Consider the following 19199-nt stretch of genomic DNA (forward strand, 5'->3'; position numbering starts at 1 on the left):
AAGAATGGGCCATCTGCAGTTCCTTTCTGCACATAGAAAGATAACACTTGTAGCGAGAGAGAGAGACAAAGTTGATGTCTCAGAATTTTCATCCCAATGGAAAACGATTCCCAGCCCCAGCCCATCACTGCAGGAGTTCCTCAGGCCAGTGTCCAAGGCCCTAACGTCTTCAGCTGCTTCATCAATGACCTTCCTTCCCGCATAAGGTCAGCAGTGCGGGGTATTTCCTGATGATTGCACAATGTTCAGTTCCACTTGTAAATCCTCAGAAAAACTAAACTTCCGATGCCTGCATTGAAGAAGACATAGACAACATTCAGGCATGAAACATGCTGCTATAAAAGTGCCAGGAATTGGCAGTCTCCAACAAGAATAATTAAAACCCTGACCTTGCCATTCAATGGCACGAACATCACCAAGTCCTCCACCATTATTTTCCTGGAGTCACCATTCACCAGAAACCAAAGTGAACCATCCACCTAAATACCACAGTTACAAGGCCATTAGTGAGTTACTCCAGCCTTATGTTGCTCTTTCTTTCATTGTTCCACCCTGGGGGAAAAGCTTCTGACTGTCTACCCTATCTATGCTTCTCCTAATTTTATATACTTCCATCAGGTCTCCCCGCAACCTCCAGCATTCCAGAGAAAACAATCCAAGTCTGCTCAACCTCTCACTGTAGCTAATACTCCTTAATCCCTCCAGTATTCTGGTAAACCTCCTCTGCACCCTTCCGAAAGCCTCCCCATCTTTTCTGGCCTGGGGTGACCAGAATTGATAGATTTCATTCTCGGATTGATTTCAACCTGTTGGCGATGAGGTCTAAACCGTGGAATGGAATACTTTATTGTCGCACGTGACAAGGCACAGTGAAATTATTTGCTTGCGTACTCAAGGTATGCAAATAGCGGCCACCTATGGCTGACAAAGTTGTGAAGTACCCCAGCTCCTCCTTTGTTCTCCACGCCCCTCCCTCACAGCGGTTCCCCCGGAGTTCTCCCTGTAATGGTGTACCAGTCTGCAAAGGTTCTCTACTTGTGGACAATGAATGTCATTGTCATGTGGGACCCTTGCACTTGAAGCTGGAGAAGAAATTATGCCTTTGGCGGAGGGAAGAATGCAGAGAAGCAAAGAGTAAAGGGCCTGCGCCTGTCCCACTTACATGATTTTTTTTCGGCGACTTGCCGTCACCCGTCATAGTCGCAACAGGTCTCCGAAAATTTTCAACATGCTGAAAATCCAGCGGCGACCAGAAAAAGGTACGACTCTTTGGGCGACTACTCACGACCATACAGGCGTCACCCCGTGACATCGCGTAAGTGGGACAGGCCTTTAAAGATGAGATTAAAATCGTGTTCGCTGTTCTCCTCTCCCTGCCCTTACACTTTTTTTTTGCTATATTTTTCTCGTCACTTTTGTGCTACCCTCTCTAACCACTCAATTCTTATTCTTTCTTTCCAGCTCCTTCATTCTCCCCTCTCGCTCTCTGCACTCTCTAACCTACCTGGAATGGGGAAGGGAAGGTAAGGAAGGTGAAGGGGTGGGGTTAATGCTGGGCTGTGGGCCCACCACATTCCATCGATCAACTGATAGCCACAATCATAAAAACATATGTCCATGTAGGACCGAGCTGCCTCCTTGTAAGTACCATGGTATTGGTAACGAGTGCTTGTGTTTGTGATAATACCTCAGACTATGTCGCACTGCTAGAATGGAGAGATCAAAACCAACATATCCCTCCTTACTTTCCTTCACTCCTTTTGAACGTTATACCTTCCTCCTGCGTTGTCTCCTCATCTCCCTTTCGTCTCTCCTCAGTGCTTCCAGATAAATGGATACAATAAAGTGGATCGTGTTAACTGGGTTGATGCGAAGGATGCTTGTGAAAGAGCTGGAGGGCTGCTGGCAACAATCTCCAATCACCATGAGCAAGGTATCGACTGCTGGATCCAGTCCCCCTTCGGCACCAAGTTCCCATGTCATCACCGTCCTTCTACCTTGGGTTTAAATTGACCTGTTTGAGAGGGTCTGTGTAAATGGACTGACTGCTGATTTTTGGTTTCATTATCCTCAATACGTCCCCACACCCCAACCTGCTGCTGAGGTGGGCCAGTGAGGAGAACCGACAAAGGAGCATGACTTGGGATAGGAAGAGGTACATTCAAGCATGTGTGCACGCAATCATACAGGCGCGCATACTTACAAACACGTTGGTTAAATGCACCAATACAAGCAAATTAATAAATGCATGCATTTAACAACATGCGGACATAACCACCCACGCTCATGCACATTTGCACATATGATAAGCCCACTTGCACAGGAGCAGACATGCATGCAAATGTGCGTGCACTCAAAATGTTTGTGAGACCACGGACACCTTAAGTAAGTGATGACCACAGGCAACAATATGAACAAATGTGTTTATGTACAAATAAGCATGGAAGTGCACACCACTTTTCTGTATCTCACATATTTACAGACACTCACATTTACAGACATAAAGATATATATGGCACTTGTAAGTTCCAGTGGATAAACACAAGCACATGAATGTGTGTGCCAATACCTGATGGAAATGCACACAAGCACATGCACACACTTGCAATTCTGAGTTTAACAGTTCCAGTCAGAAGACCAAACCAGCAATCTGCCTTGTGTCACTCACACTTGGGTCATCTCTGCATCAGAGGTCAACTGTTTGGAACAGGATCCACAGAATGAAGAGGTGGGATCATAGGAAGCACGAGGGAAGTCTGTTATAGAGCTGTCCCCTGCCCATAATCAAGCAATGCCGTATCAAGTGCTTTATTGTCTTATGTCCCGGATAGAACAATGAAATTCCTATTTGCAGCAGCACAACAGTATATGTAAACACTGTAAACAATATAATAAATGAGAAATTAGCTGGGACAGGATATGGGTATCACAGGACATGACATGTGAACCAACTTTCTCAAAATGTAATGATTTTTTTCATTCATTTTCTGAATGTGGCCATTGCTACATTTATTCCCATCACTGATTGCCTTTAAACACTTGGTGACGAGCCATGTTCTTCAACCAGATCAATCTTTGCATGCAGGAGTGGGGAAGTTCCATGATATATCAACTATTTGCAGTCTTCAATAACTGGGGATAATTTTCACTTTAAAAACAGGTAGAATTTGAGAGAGATGCCCAAAGGTGGACATGCCCGGCTGCTATTTCACAATTGCTTTAGGTTGAAATTATCCTCCATTCTGACCGGAAATGTGAGGAGCTTGTTGCCTGAAATAACACTGGGATTCAACACCTTGTTTTGTCGTCATTCCTTGCCTGATCTGAGTGTGTTTCTTCACATTAGCCTTTGTAACAACCATGCTTCCAAACCTCCACTTCGACCTTTGGATCGGGTTGCATGACACGAACAAGGACTTCCAGTGGCTGCAGAAGAAACCATTGAAGTATGTCAACTGGGCTCCAGGCGAGCCTTCAGGCCAGCACAGCTCCCCTGCGCCCAATGAACTGGTAGGTTGCTTTATCGTCGTGTTATAGCAACGTTTAAGAAACATTTAGACAGGTACATGGATAGGGCAGGTTTAGAGCGATATGGGACAAATGCAGGCGGGTGGGACTAGGTGGACCGAAGGGCCGAAGGGCCTATTTCCATGCTGTAAGATTCTACGACTCTCTATGACCTGTGGTGGGTATATGGGATGAACAGCCAGAGGAAGTGGAAAGAGATGGGTACAATTACAATGTTTACAAGACATTTGGATATATAAGTACTTAGATAGATAGTTGGATATGTAGACAGACAGACAGACAGACAGACAGACAGACAGACAGACAGACAGATAGATAGATAGATAGATAGATAGATAGATAGATAGATAGATAGATAGATAGATAGATAGAGATATAGAACAAATCCAGGCAAAGAGGATTAACATAGACAAGCATCTTGATTGGCATGGATGAGTCTGGCTGAAGGCCTATATCCTGCTGTAAATCTCTCCAAACCTCTATGAATCTAGATAACTGAGTCGTGATTGACGTGAGTAAATTTATTGAATTCTAACAACATTCAACCCGTCGATGACCATCAGTGCCCTAAAGCCAAGCCACGGTCAGTTGTATTCCTATAGACTATATTTGTCCAGGGATCGTGACAGTCAATTATTTGGTGCTGAGTGGACTTTGGAAAGTGATGTTCTGGTTAGTGTGAGGCATCTGATGCAGTTTAACCCGAGGATTCAGCTGGTGTGTTGTTCTGGCAGGTAAACTGTGTGGTGATCTGGCACGCCCTTCACCCCCAGTTCACAGGGCGCTGGGATGACAGGAGCTGCATGACCGATAAAAACGGCTACATCTGTCAGAGAAGCAAAGGTATGGTCCGTGCAGTGTCTGTACAGCACTGCAGCTTATTCATTCCAATTTTCTCCTCACACTCCGTACTCTAACAATTAGTGGCTGTCTATCCTATCTCAGCATGTGGAATGGCCATATTCAGTTACACTGTATCCCTTCATTATATGTATCCCTTCATTATCACCTGTCCCACAGCCAACAATGGACCATTGTGGGCTCCACCCTTCTTGAGTCATCGGTGCTGGCTGTGATTTGTTATGTACCTTTCCATGCCTCTATTTACCCTCTCCCCCGACTCTTGTTCTGAAGAAATGTCTCGACAAACGTCTCCTATTCCTTTTCACCAGAGATGCTGCCTGACCCTCTGAGTTACTCCAGCATGTTATGTCTATCTGCAGTTTATGCCTGTTTACTCCAGTGTTATGTGATTTGATGGAATCCAACATATTAAGGGTCATTTGCATCTCATTTACCAACATACTGCCATCTTATTGAGCGTTTCTAGGATACATCACATTGAATATCCAACACAGCTTAAGCGTAGACCCACAACTTATGGAAGTGACCACTGACCCAACCCACAGATCTCAGCCCCTGAGCCTACTTACCCTTCTCCAGTTTGCCTCGACCCTAATCTGCAATGCGCCAAGTAAGCCCAGGTCTCGGCCTCCAGTCAACCCAGTCCAGGTTGCCCCTTAATACCCTGATCCAGGGTCACCCGCTCCCCAAGGTCATGATGCTTCAGCCTTCCACCCTCCTGGTGCCCTGATGATAATCCCAATTCTGGTTCCCAACACTTACATTATCCTCAGCAATATCTAGGGTAATAGGTGAAGCAGGCGCGACCAGGTTGGGCGCAGTCCTGAGGTGAAGGCTACAACACTGGCTACTGAGATGCAGGGAGACACAGGGTTTCAGGGGTGGATGCAAGGAGAGGGCCGGCAGTGGACACATTGACATCGGAGGTCAATGGGCCTTCCCCAATGCTTCATTGTATGCAGCTGAAAGCAATTTCAAGGAAGGTAATGTTCATAAGAAAATAAGAGCCGGAGCAGGCCACTCAGCCCCTCTAGCCCATCCCAACATGTAATGTGGATTTGCCCCAGGCTTCACCATGCCCTCTGTGCCAGCTCCCCAGAGCCCTCATTCTTTCAGATATTTAATCTGTGATCTTGCCACCACTGAACGTCAAGAATTTCCGAGAATCACTGCCTCCTGCAAAAAGAAATTCCCCACACCTCACTTTTGATAGAGGGCCCTCTTCCCATGTCTCCAGTCCCATGGGCTTTGTTGCAGTGACAGAATTCAAGAGGGTTGCAACATTTTGTCGGAAGTTTTAAAATTCTCCATTTCTTGGAAAGGTCCACTCCACACAGGGCTAGACAAATAAATCTAACGTCATCCCTTCCACGCTCCAGAAACAGCATACTCATGAGTGTTTCGATTTGCTTCAACGTATTGCCTGTCCTGTCAGCTCCCCCTTGATCCCACACATCCTCGGCAGGGCTCCCGGGATCCAGTTTTCACAAAAAAACAAACTGAATTTGAGGATCTGATCCCAAAATACTGCAAAAACTCCTGAAATGAAATGATTCAATTTATTGTCATTGTCAGTGTACAGTACAGAGACAACGAAATGCATTTTTAGCATCTCCCTTGAAAGGGAGACACAGGGCGTCGCGGTGTGCCCGCGCCTGCCGCCGTAACATTCCATTACAGGCAAAGGTGGGTGAAGTGTCTTGCCCAAGGACACAACGACAGTATGCACTCCAAGCGGGATTTGAACCGGCTACCTTCCGGTCGCCAGCCGAACTCTTAGCCCATTGTGCTATCTGTCGTCCGAAAAACTGTGGCATGAAACTGTTTATTAAATCACCTCAATCAATGTGGTGATTTCAATTGTGGGTCGAGCTTTTTCACTCATCGCTCGTTGACTTTTATGTTCCTTCTTGAGATGAATCCTCTGGATATCACTGGCATTTGTGTTGCGTCCAAACTTAACACAGGGCCAGTTAAGAGTAAGCCTTGTTCCTGTGGGAATGGAGTCACATACATCTCTGTCCATATATCGGTTCTGAAGCAGGGACTTGGACCTGATACATTAACTCTGTCTCTCTTCCAACAGGTGCTGTCTGACCTGCTGAGTTTTTACGAGGTCCAGCTTTTATTTAACTTGTATGTCAAACTAGATGCAATCAGGATTAACCTCACACTACTGCACCCTAGTGAACTGATCAGGTGTTTACATCAATTTGACAGTATCATGCACATTTTACATTTTCTCCTTTAAGTTGAAATCGAATTCATGATTTGAAATCTAATTCATGATTTGAAATCTAATTCATGATTTCAACAGTCTCATGGACTGTTCTGATAAGATTCAAACTCCTGTTTTCTGAATTATTACACCATTTCCTCAGTGGTTTAGCAAGTATCACTGGTATTGGATGAACTCCAGCTGGTGTTTACAGCAAAGAGATGTCTCTATCCCTTTGCCTCACTGAGCTTGAAACATGTTCTTAGAGACAAGATCTCTTCCATTGACCTCAACTTGCATTGTTTCACTGCAGACCCAACTCTACCAGCCACGCCCGCCAAGTTCCCACCCCTCCTGACCTCCAAGCTGACCTACTTGAACAGCACCTACCGAGTTATCCAGAAGCCCCTCACCTGGCAGGAAGCGGCCTGGCTCTGCGAGACTCGGAACGAGACCCTGGTCACCGTGGTGGACCCCTATCACCAGGCCTACCTGACACAGCTGGTGAACAGTGTCCAGCTCCCGCTCTGGATCGGACTCTCCAACGAAGAGGTAATTCCAGCCAACTCGTATCCGATTGTGATCTGTCCATCTGCATGGTGGTGGCATGCAAGCTGTGGCTATCGTGAGGGAGATACTTTCAGGTGGAGAAGTGAAATTTGATATACTGTTACTGATTTGTTGCAAACTTTGATTTCACCAATGAGCTGTGCAGTGGTGCAATAGTCATATGTTGTCCAATGTTGTACACCCCGCCAGTGTTTGTACACCCCACCTGTTGTGGTACTCCCTTCCTATTGCACTCCCCATCCATTGCTGCACTGCCCGCCTGTAGTACACCATGCCTGTTGTTGTACACACCATCTATTGTTGTATATCCCACTTGCTGTTGTACATGCCACCTGCTGTTGTACATGCCGCCTGCTGTTGTACTCTCCGCCTGTTGTTCCTCCTCTCTGTCGTGGTGTTCCCCATCTATTATTGTGCACCACATCTGATGCTATACATGTGCCCGCATTGCACCCTGTCTGAATTGTCTTCATTGGCCACACACCTTCAATGCAAACGTTCTTCTGTTCTCTGTGCTTTCACCCCACACCGCCCTCACTGCTTTCCCCCCCTCTCTGGCTGCGCTCTCCCCCGCGCTGAGTAATGGCTGTGACTTTACACAGGGAGGCAGGTCCTACTCGTGGCTCGGTGGGGAGCAGTTGTTCTACACCAACTGGCAGGACGGAGAGCCACACCAGGTCTTGGGCTGCGCTCACATGGACTTGGACGGGACCTGGCAAACGTCCAACTGTGACACCAAGCTGATGGGAGCCATCTGCCGTGTGGGTGGAGGTAGGACTGGATGGGGAATCTCGCACCCAGTATTGGCATCATCTGGAGATAGTCCATAAGTTCCAGGAGCAGAATTAGCCATTCAGCCCATCAAGTCTACTCCACCATCCAATCATTGCTGATCTATCTTTTCTTCTCAACCCTATTCTTCTGCTAGGATGAATATGCGAATATTTACATATTCTGTTGTGCTGCAGCAAGTAAGAATTTCATTATCCCATCCAGGACCTATGACAATAAAACACTCTTGACTCTTGCTTTCGCCCCCAAACCCCTGACACCCTCACTAATCAAGAATCTGTCAATCATTGCCTTAGTGATATCCATTAATGACTGCCTTCTGTGGCAATGAATTCCACAGATTCACCACCCTCTGACTATAGAAATTCCTCCTCATCTCCTTTCTAACGGTACGTCCTTTAATTCTGAGGCTATGGCCTCCGAACCTAGACTCTCCCAGTAGTGAAAACTTCCTCTCAACATTCACTCTATCCAGGCCTTTCCCTATTTTTATGTTTCAATGAGGTCCCCCTTCACCCTTCTAAACTCCAGTGAATACAGGCCCGGTACCTTCAAACGCTCATCATGTATTAACCCAATCGCTCCTGGGATCATTCTCGTAAACCTCCTCTGGACAATGTTCCAAATGCAGTCTGCCCAGTGCCTTATAAAGCCTCAGTATGGCATCCCTGTTTTTGTATTCTAGCCGTCTCAAAATAAATGCAAGCATTACGTACACATTTGCCTTCCTTACTAAGGATGCCAAGAGTGTTGATTAGAGCGGGAATATGTGGAGTGTAAACCATGACCAGCCTGTTCATCGGCTGTAAAATCCAGAGATTATTAGAAAGGCAGGACACTGTTAGATGCCAGCGCTCATGATAATAAATCCCTTAAAACAACAGGAGTCACAGTGGCTCACAATTCACATATTGAAAGATGAATATCAATATCCTTATCCCCACGCTCTCTGTGCCATTTGTTTAGGGCTTCTCAAATTTCAGAACCTGGGGCAGCACGGCGGCGCAGCGATAGAGTTGCTGCCTTACAGCGCCAGAGACCCGGGTTCGATCCTGACTACAGGTGCTGTCTATACAGGGTTTGCACATTCTCCCTGCGACTGCATGGGTTTTCTCCGGTTTGTTCCGGTTTCCTCCCACACTCCAAAGACGTGCAAGTTTGTAGGGTTAATTGGCTTCGGTAAAATTGTAAATTGTCCCTAGTGTGTGTAGGATAGTGTTGGTGTACGGGGATCGCTGGTCTGCATGGACACAGTGGGCTGGGGGGCCTTTTCACGCTGTCTCTCTAAACTAAAACAAAACCTTCCAGCTTATACACTAGAATCTGATTAACTGGTTAAAAATCTTCCACCTCCCCAGTCACAAACTCTCCAAAGTTATTTCCCCAAATAACCTCACACTCCCTCCACACCTCATCCAATCATCTACTTTTAGCAAACATTGTGTCCTCCATCCCCTCATCGTAGACTCCACATGATGTGTACGGCTAAACGAGAAATGATTTCAGAGTAAACCTCCTTTGACTCTCTAGTGTTTAATCGCTTCACATGAGCCCCATCTCTTGTGCATAATCTTGTCTGGGACCTGTCAGTATTTACAACTGGCCATTTTAATAAAATTCACAGAAGATAAACACAAAAAGCTGGAGTAACTCCAGTGGTTACAGAAGAAGGGTCTCGACCCGAAACATCTCCTATTCCCTTTCTCCAGAGCAGACTTACTCCAGCTTATTGTGTCTATCTTTGGTTTAAACCAGCATCTACAGTTCCTTCCTGCACATTTTGTCTGTTCCACTGTGAAACCTCCACAAGGTATGTCTACTTTGAAGAAGCTCCTCTCTCTGACGTGAGTTCGGCAACATTCTCTCTAGGGTCTGAAGAAAGGTCTCAGCCCGAAACGTCACCTATTCCTTTTCTCCAGAGATGCTGTCTGACCCGCTGAGTTACTCCAGCTTTTTGTGTCTTTCTTCGTAATAAAATGTACCCCTTCCCCAGCCGTGTGAAGAGTGGGTGGAGGATCCTCTATGAGCCAGTATGTTGCGTATCAATGCCGGACCATAATCAGTGCCCTGGACAGTGGATAAACACAAAGTGTGGTGTAACTCAGTGGGTCTGGCAGGCAGCATCTCGAGAAAAGGAATAGGTGACGTTTCGGGTCGAGACCCTGGACAGTGAATCCATTTTGAAAGCTCAGTGCAGTGTTACTGGTGCCAACACCCCCCTCTGCTGGTGGAAAATCATTCTGCACATCAGCTCAGAGCACCAGATCCTCACTTTGCAATGGTAAATATTCCACTTCACTATCCAGCAAAGCCAGGCCCCATTCAGAATTCTGTGGGTGTGTAAACAGCTGCTGATGGTTGCCACAAACACAGACTTGGCCCCGATTAATGTGGTGCTATAAATACTCTACCTTACTGTAAAACATAAGTCCTTGACCAAGTTATGATGCCCAAAAGATAGACACAAAATGCTGGAGTAACTCAGCGGGACAGGCAGCTTTCTGGAGAGAAGGAATGGGTGACGTTTCGGGTCGAGGCCCTTCTTCAGAAACTGAATGGTGCTTACAGTTCAGTAAGCATTTGTGTGAGTGTGTGCCACTGACAGACAAGGCCCAAGACATTGAACATTACAGAGTAGCTCCTGCACTTTGAATGGCCTCACCTCCACACAATCTAGTTTCGAGGCTTCAGTGTTTATGCACTTTGTCAAGGATAGGACATTGTAGGAAAAAACAGAGGATGTTCCATCTTTACTCTACAGGGCTGACTACATTTCAAGTATATTTCATTAACTTTGAAGCTTGTTCGAACATCCTGAGGGCTCTTTTAAAAAATGCAGGGTTGGCCTTAGGTTCTGTCATAAAATATACTATTTCTTCGCTCCACATCCTTCCTCCTGTGAATAATAATTGGTCTTTAACATTTTCATCTGGCGATTATAAAAGATGTGCACTCTTCCCCTTAAGAACCCCCACCTTCCCCAGCGACCTTCCCCAGCCATGCAAAGTGTGGACAAGTGGCCCTCTCTGAACCAGACCAGCTCTGGACTTCAATCCATGGTCAGTGGATCCATTTTGAAAGCTTGGTGCAGTCACAGGTGTCAACACCCCCCTCTGCTGGTGGAAAGTCAGTCTGCAGCATCAGTTCAGAGCATCATTAACCTGGTCCTCACCTTTTTGGCAGATATTCCATCTCGCTATTGAGCAGAGCCAGCATTTTCCGGGGAAGTCCTTTACCTCCAATAATATTGGCAGATGTCAGCACATCTTTTCCAGCCCCTCCCCCCCTCTTCTACAATCAGTCTGAAGAAGGGTCCTGACCCAAAACGTCGCCTGTCCATGACCTCCAGAGATACTGCCTGACCCATTGAGCTGCTGTAGCACTTTGTGGTTTACTCATTATTCTAGCATCTGCAGTCCTTGATCTTTGACCTGTGGCATTAGCATCATATACAGGGAGAGTAGACCAACAGGAGCATCTGTAGCTTTCTATCACTCACGTATCCTCTTGCTCCTGCTCTCTTTCTAACTCTTTTGTGTATTTTGCTTTGATTATTCATGAATGGATGATTTTCTGCCTTGCCTGCAAATGAACAACATTTTGCTTAGTTCAGAGATGCAGCGTAGAAACATGCCCTTTGGCCCACCGAGTGCACGTTGACCAGCGATCACCCCGTACACTAGCACTATCCTACACACTAGGGACAATTTACAATCTTTACCTAAAAGCTAATTAGCCCCGCACGTCTTTGGAGTGAAGGAGGAAACCGGAGCACCCGGAGGAAACACACGCGGTCACAGGGAGAAGGTACAAACTCCGTGTCGACTGTTGCCGTAGTCAGCATCGGACCCAGCTCTCTGCCGTTGTAAGGCAGCAACTCTACAGCAAAGAAAACCTTGAGGTTGTAGTTGACCATCACCAGGGGAGCTTTTGTTGCTTGTTATTGTGTGCTGAGACCCGAGGCTTTCCAGAAACTCACAGTATGGGATACAGATGGAGACCATTCGTTCCCTTGTGTATTTTGTGTCCACAAAACCCACTTCCCAGCTTCTGCAGGGCACCATTCATCATCTGTTCAACTGTTCCTTCGGCTTTCAGGCACTGAGTTCCAAACCACGCTGCTTGGTGAATGAGTTTTTTTTTTAATTCCCCTTGTATCCATTCTCAAATTAACATAAATGAACAGGCTCTTAGATACTGACCACTCTGCTAAAGGGTCCTCTTTATTTACCCACAAAAAGCCTCTTGGCTGACTATAAATTTCCTATCAGGCTTTGCTTTTCCAAAGGGTATGGTCCCAACAATTGTGATCTCCACCCTGGCAACATCCTTGTAAATAATCTCTGCCCCTCTCTGGTGCTATTACCTTTGTCCCGTACTCAGTAATTCAGCTGTGGCCAAACTGATATTGCAAATAATTCTAGTATTATATCCCTGCATAGTTTTCTTTGCATGTATATAAATACTTCTTATGCTTCATTCCGCATTATATCTACAGATTTTGCGACCTTTGGCGATCATCCTAATATCCTACTATTTATTATAGTCTAGTCTTGTTTACCCTCTGTAAATTCATTTTGGGCTTTAAAATGGTATCTCAAGAGTTCTATAGGATTGTGGAACAGACTGCAGCTGGCAGCATGGCGTCCTTGAGTCAACGAGGGCAAGATCAGGGGTCAAGGTTGGGAGGTCAGGGCTTCTAACCAGATGGTCAAGGCTTGTGGCCAGAAAAGTAGAGTCAAAGTTGGATCAAGTATCAGGGCTGGGAACAGCAATGATGGGTTAGCTGAGCAGCAATGATCCGTTTCTTTAATCTGCATCCAGAGGAATGTTAATAGTGGACACACATTCAGCTCAGTTACTTGACTTTATAGTTGGGCTGAGCAGCAGATCTTTAGACCTGTCCCTTGAGGGCAACAACAGCCTCAGGGCAATCTTGGAGATAGACAAAGAGGCTTTAGGTCACTTATTTGCAAAAGGTTAAAACCTAATATAAGAACAGAATTTCCCAGTACTTAATCATTCAGACATACAGCACAGAATCAGGCTTTTGACCCATTGAGTCGAAATCAACCCTCAAATACACATTCACACAAGCGTAGAAACAAGGATCTGCAGATGCTGGTTGATAAAAAAGGACACAAAGTGCTGGAGGAACTCAGCAAGTCAGGCAGCATCTCCGGAGAACATAAATAGGTGATGTTTCGGATCAGAATCCTTCTTAAGGCAGAAGGGAATCTGAAGGGTCCTAACCCAAAATGTTACCTATCCATGTTCTCCACAGATGCTGCCTGACCTGCTGAGTTACTCCAGCACTCTGTGAAACGTCACCTATCCATGTTCTCCAGAGATGCTGCCCGACCTACTGAGTTACTCCAGCACTCTGTGAAACGTCACCTATCCATGTTCTCCAGAGATGCTGCCTGACCTGCTGAGTTACTCCAGCACTCTGTGAAACATCACCTATCCATGTTCTCCACAGATGCTGCCTGACCCGCTGAGTTACTCCAGCACTCTGTGAAACATCACCTATCCATGTTCTCCAGAGATGCTGCCTGACCTACTGAGCGACTCCAGCACTCTGTGACCACGCTAATTCCTTTAAAAAAAAAATTCTCTATACCTCCCCCCTTATCCCCCTCTATACCTCTCTACCCCCATCTATCCCACTCTCCCTTCCTCTCCCCCTCTCCAACCCTCTCTCTCCCTCCCTCTCTCTCTTTCATGTGAAATGCTTTTAAAGTGTAATCACTTTTGAGTGTAAACCTGTGACTGTGTTTGGGAGCAACTGGGAACAGATCGATTGTCCATTAAAGAATCTGTCAGGTCTAAATCAATGAAGGGGTGGGGGAATGCCGTGTTGAGTGAGTGCCAGGAATAAGATTAAAAATAAATTATTTATTCCTTTTATTCAAAGGTATCTGAGAAAAATTACCAACTACTAAAGTATTAACCAGATCCTTCAACCTTAAACTTTTAAATTGAACATAATCTGATAGAGATCGCTGTAAACCTCAGCACTCAAAGGGCAAAATCCTGTTGTTTTCAGTTTTTGAAGCAGGTTAAAGAACAATGGTGCGCGGTGTGATGCAGATGAAACTAAAGCCTGATATTGTGTGAGGAAAGGAGAGGAACTTGCCTGCTTATTGCCTTTATCCTGACATTCCGCAGAGCTTTTATTTAACTTTTCCACCATTTGCTCTATATTTTTGTTTTACACTCTTCATAGCATTTCCTGTGACAAAGTAACCATTTAACTGTATGGATTAATCCTTGTGGCTCAGTGAGAGAGTGAAGATGGTGGGACTTGGGCTGGAAAGGGGAGTAAGTGGTACTTCAGCCATCAGCGAGGGTTAGCTTGTCTTTTATATGGACGGCACGGTGGCGCAGTGGTAGAGTTGCTGCCTTACAGCGCCAGATGCCCGGGTTCAATCCTGACTACTGGTGCTTGTCTACACGGCGTTTGTACGTTCTCTCCGTGACCTGCGTGGGGTTTCTCTGCAATCTCCGGTTTCCTCCAACACTCCAAAGACGTGCAGGTGTGCAGGCTAATTCCTTGGTATAAGTGTAAATTGTCCCTTGTGTGTGCAGGATAGTGTAATGCCCCTGTCCCACTTAGGAAACCTGAACGGAAACCTCTGGAGACTTTGCGCCCCACCCAAGGTTTCCGTGCGGTTCCCGGAGGTTGCAGGTGGTTGCTGGAGGTTGCAGGTAGTGGAGGTAGGTAGGGAGACTGACAAAAACCTCCGGGAACCGCACGGAAACCTTGGGTGGGGTGCAAAGTCTTCAGAGGTTTCCGTTCAGGTTTCCTAAGTGGGACAGGGGCATTAGTGTGCGAGGATCGCTGGTCGGTGCTGACTCCGTGGGCCAAAGGGCCTGTTTCCGCGCTGTATCTCTAAACTAAAGCAAACTACTGTAAATGGGGAATACAGGAACTGACCAAGAGGGATCATGAGTTAATGCAGGGCTCTCTGAGGAAGTTGTGATCCCTGTACTCTTGATGATAGAGTTTTATGTATAAGGCATCTTCCCCAGGCACTTCAAAGACAGTGTAGCACCTGAAACATTTTACTCTTGTGAATTTACGCACAGTGTGGTTCAACAAACACCAATAAACACTCAATTTGTTTTGACCCAAAGTGCTGGAGTAACTCAATAGGTCACGCAGGGAGACCTTGAGTAGGGGATGTTTTGGGTAGGGACTATACTTCAGACAACCCGACCCAAAACGTCATCTATCCATGTACTCCAGGGATGCTGCCTGACCTGCTGAGTTACTCCAGCATTATGCATCTTTCCTTGGTAAACCAGCATCTGCAGTTCTTTGTTTCTACTCAATTTGTTTTATTTGAGTGATTTTCTTTGATGGAGATAAATTGCCAAGGATACCAGGAGTTGATAAAGCATCATGGGACTATTTATAATCAGATGGTAGTCTGGTCCACAGTTTATTATTTAATCATTAGACAGCACCACGAATAGTTCAGCACTCCCTCAGTACTGCACTGGAGGGTCACTCTAAAATCTGCTCGAATATCCAAGCTAATCGTCATTCGGGTCACCACTGAGCCCTAGGGTGCAACTTCTTCAGTTGCATCCATTGACACAGCTGACCCTTGAGGCAAAGGCCTCCTCACACATTCTTTAGATTTTACACTTTAGAGATACAGCGCGGAAACAGGCCCTTCGGCCCAGCAAGTGCACGCTGACCAGCAATCACCCCGTACACTAACACTGTCCTACACACTCGGGACATTGCACAATTTTTACTGAAAACAATTAACGTACAAATTGTACGTCTCTGGAGCGTGTGGGGAAACCAGAGCACCCGGATAGAACTCACGCGGTCACAGAAAGAAGTACGGACTCCATACAAACAGCAGCCGAGGTCAGGGTCGAACACGGGTCTCTGGAGCTGTAAGGCAGCAACTCTACCGCAGCACCACCGCCCGTCTCAATGGAGCAGGAGGTGACATTTCAGGTTTAGGCTCAGTACTGCCAGGTTATCATTTTTTAATGGGACAGCTGTGTTACCGTGCACTCTGAAATGTTAACTGACCAAACATTAGATACAATTACATCAACCTACAAATGTCACTTAAACAAAATGGACTCAGAAATAACTGATCCAGCTGATGGCCGGTGCTGCACAGACCTAGAGATTGTGCCTTTTGCTTGCATCAACCTCCAATATGTCATTTTATCACTCCACGCTTTGTTCCTTCCCTTCTCCCTCTCCCTCTCTTGGTACTGGAAGTTTTGTAACACCAGTTCTGGCGAGAGATTGACTAGAAATATTCATTGTGTTTCTATCCACACGGAGTAATTCGAGCAATTTTTGTTCATATCACAGATTTCCAGCTTTGTTGCTATTTTGCCTTTATAATAATTATGGCACTAAAGCTACAAATCAAAGGAAATGGTATTAGAAGTGAATTCAGTCTTAACAGACTGTCATGGATTACAGGGTTTGAATATAGGTCAGACAGAATGTGACTGAGGAGGATACTGGCTGGAAAGTCACTGCTATTCCTATACTCCAAAGGCCTGGTCATTTGTAAGTAGGGCGGCACGGTGGCGCAGTGGTAGAGTTGTTGGCTTGTAGTGCCAGAGACAGTTTCTATCTGTATGCAGTCCAGTGTGACAGTGTGGGTTTTCCCCGGGTGCTCCGGTTTCCTCCCACATTCCAAAGACGTGCAGGTTTGTAGGTTAATTGGCTTCTGTAGATTGTCCCTAGTGTGTTAGATAGAACCAATGATTGGATGATGGTTGTCAGCATGAACCCGGTGGACCAAACGGCCTATTTCCGCATTGTATCTCTAAACTAAACTAAGCTGGCGTCAATTAATGAAAAGGCATTCACAGTACTAAGGGGAAAGGAGCTGTTGCGATGTTTGGGCCTGGTGGATAGGCACAAATTGCTGGAGTAACTCAGCAGGTCAGGCAGCATCTCTGGAGAAAACGAATGGGTGACGTTTCGGGTCGGCACCCTTCTTCAGCATTTTGTGTCTATCTTCGGTTAAAAAACCAGCATCTGCAGTTCCTCCCTACACACTTTGTGCCCGTTGGATTGTGAAGTTAACCTCGTCCTGCTGAAGTACTGGCTGTTTTCTTCTCAGATTCGTGGGCCACCAGGTCCAACTTCTCTGGAAGTTGCCCAACGAGCCTGGAGGATTCATCGTGGATTCCCTTCCGCGATCACTGTTATACCTTCCACTTGGAGAAAAACGCAAGCCCCAAGGATGCAGCCAAGTTCTGTCAGAGAGGTACGTAGCGTACACGCCGGATCATGGATGTCTCGGGAAAGACACAAAAAGCTGGAGTAACTCAGCGGATCAGGTAGCACCTCGGGAGAAAAGGGAATAGGTGACGTTTCAGGTCGAGACTCTTCTTCAGACAGAGAGTCGGAAAAGGGAAACGAGAGATATAGTAATATAGAGAGATATAGAACAAGGATAGGTTACGTTTTGGGCCGGGACTCTTCAGACTGATTGCAGGGGTGGCCGGGGAGTAAGAAATCTAGAAGAGTGGAAGGGTAGGACAAAGCCTGGCAGGTCATATGTGAACTCCAGTCGGAGGGTGGAGGAAAACTTCTTATCTAACATGCGACAGGGCTTAGGTTTAGGTACAGCGATCGCTTGGGTTTGCATGCAATTCCATCCAATCAGATAACACTATACATAAATACATTCAAGCCAAACTCAAAGCATTGACCATCTTATTGTCCTGTGCTATCTTCTATGCTTTACACAAACAATCCGTAATTGTGTTTGAACAGAGCAAGGGGCAGAGATGCTGTCCATTCTTGATGAGACAGAGAACGTCTTTGTATGGGAACATCTACAGACGTATGAAAATGACACCAAAGGTGCCTGGCTGAGTCTCACGTACAACACAAAGGGTAAGTGTGCATTGCCATAGCAACCTGGAATTAGAACACCACTTCTTAAATGTAGCTAATTTGATGTTGGACATTGATCCTTGCAATGAGGTGAGTTGCCAGAGTACCTATTTCCTGAAAGGACGAGCCTAGAATTTGCACTACCACCATTTGCAGCATTCAAAACATAGTTATAGGTTGATGCATTATTGTTAGTGAGAGTCCCATAGAGATAGACCTTCTCGTGTGAGATTCAAAGAACAATGTCAGGTCTCCTTTTATAATGCCACACCATTACTTTCAGTGACATATGTTCTATGGATCTGCTATGGGTTCTTATTGTGAAAATTATTCTGTTAAGTGTAGACTGTTAAAGGGACATGGCACAATACAAGTAGCACTTCTATCCATAAGGGAGTGTTGCTACTTAATGAAAGGTTGTTGTGGTTATGAAGAGTGCTCCCAGAAGATCAGAGACATAGACAGGACGGCAAGGAACAGCAACCACAGTAACCCAGCTAGAGATTCTTGCCTGCAGAAAGGTCTCTACTGAGTAATACTGACCCAAGTGCTTCCATCTCTCTCCTCTCTCTCTCTCTCTCCTCTCTCCAATCTCTTTCTTCTGTCTCTCCCCTCTTTCGTTCTTCCTTCCATCTCTCCTCTCTTTCCTCTTCACTCTCTCTCCGCTCTCTCTCTTACCTTCTCTCTTGTCTCCCTTTCTTTCCTTCTCTCCTCTTGTCTCTCTCTCTCTCTCTCTCTCTCTCTCCCCTCTCTCTCTCTCTCTCTCTCTCTCTCTCTCCTCTCTCTTCTCTCTCTCTCTCTCTCTCTCTCTCCTCTCCCTCTCCCCTGTTTTCTTTTTTTCTCTCTCTCTCTCTCTCTCTTTCTCCCCTCTCCCTCCCTCCTCTCTCTCTTCCACCACCCCAAAGCCACCCAGACATGGGCACAATATTTATTTCATATTTCAGAATTACAGCACCTTCAATTCTTGCTTATTACTAAGTCTGGGCAGAAGATGAGATGTTGTTCCTCAGTCTTACATTGCACCTCGTTGGAATAGTACTGGGGAACAGATTGAGTAGAGTGGGACTGCAAGGAGAACGGATGTGTAAATTAAAGTAATTAATAGTATTTCTCTACTTACGAGAAAAGCTGATTTGCAAGCTGTTTTCTTAGTAGTTGTGTGAATGAATCTCTCGCAGAGTGACCCCCCCTCGATAATGCAATGGCTGGTGATCCACAACTGACTTTGAGTTTAGTTTATTGTCACGTGTACCGAGGTACAGTGAAAAGCTTTTGTTGCGTGCTAACAAGTCAGCGGAAAGACAATACGTGATTACAATCGAGCCG

General features: G+C 45.9%; 1 protein-coding gene across 1 annotated transcript in view; it reads left to right on the plus strand.

The window, feature by feature from the left end:
- mrc2 (mannose receptor, C type 2) overlaps positions 1-19199 on the plus strand; it is a 146770-nt gene that overhangs the window by 116042 nt on the left and 11529 nt on the right. Inside the window, 7 exon segments of the mRNA XM_055657046.1 lie at positions 1819-1933; positions 3347-3510; positions 4263-4371; positions 6924-7162; positions 7783-7951; positions 17092-17238; positions 17751-17873. Of these exon segments, the coding sequence (XP_055513021.1) occupies positions 1819-1933; positions 3347-3510; positions 4263-4371; positions 6924-7162; positions 7783-7951; positions 17092-17238; positions 17751-17873 (1066 nt within the window).

Source organism: Leucoraja erinacea, chromosome 27, assembly GCF_028641065.1.
Source record: "Leucoraja erinacea ecotype New England chromosome 27, Leri_hhj_1, whole genome shotgun sequence".
Lineage (NCBI taxonomy): Eukaryota > Metazoa > Chordata > Chondrichthyes > Rajiformes > Rajidae > Leucoraja > Leucoraja erinaceus.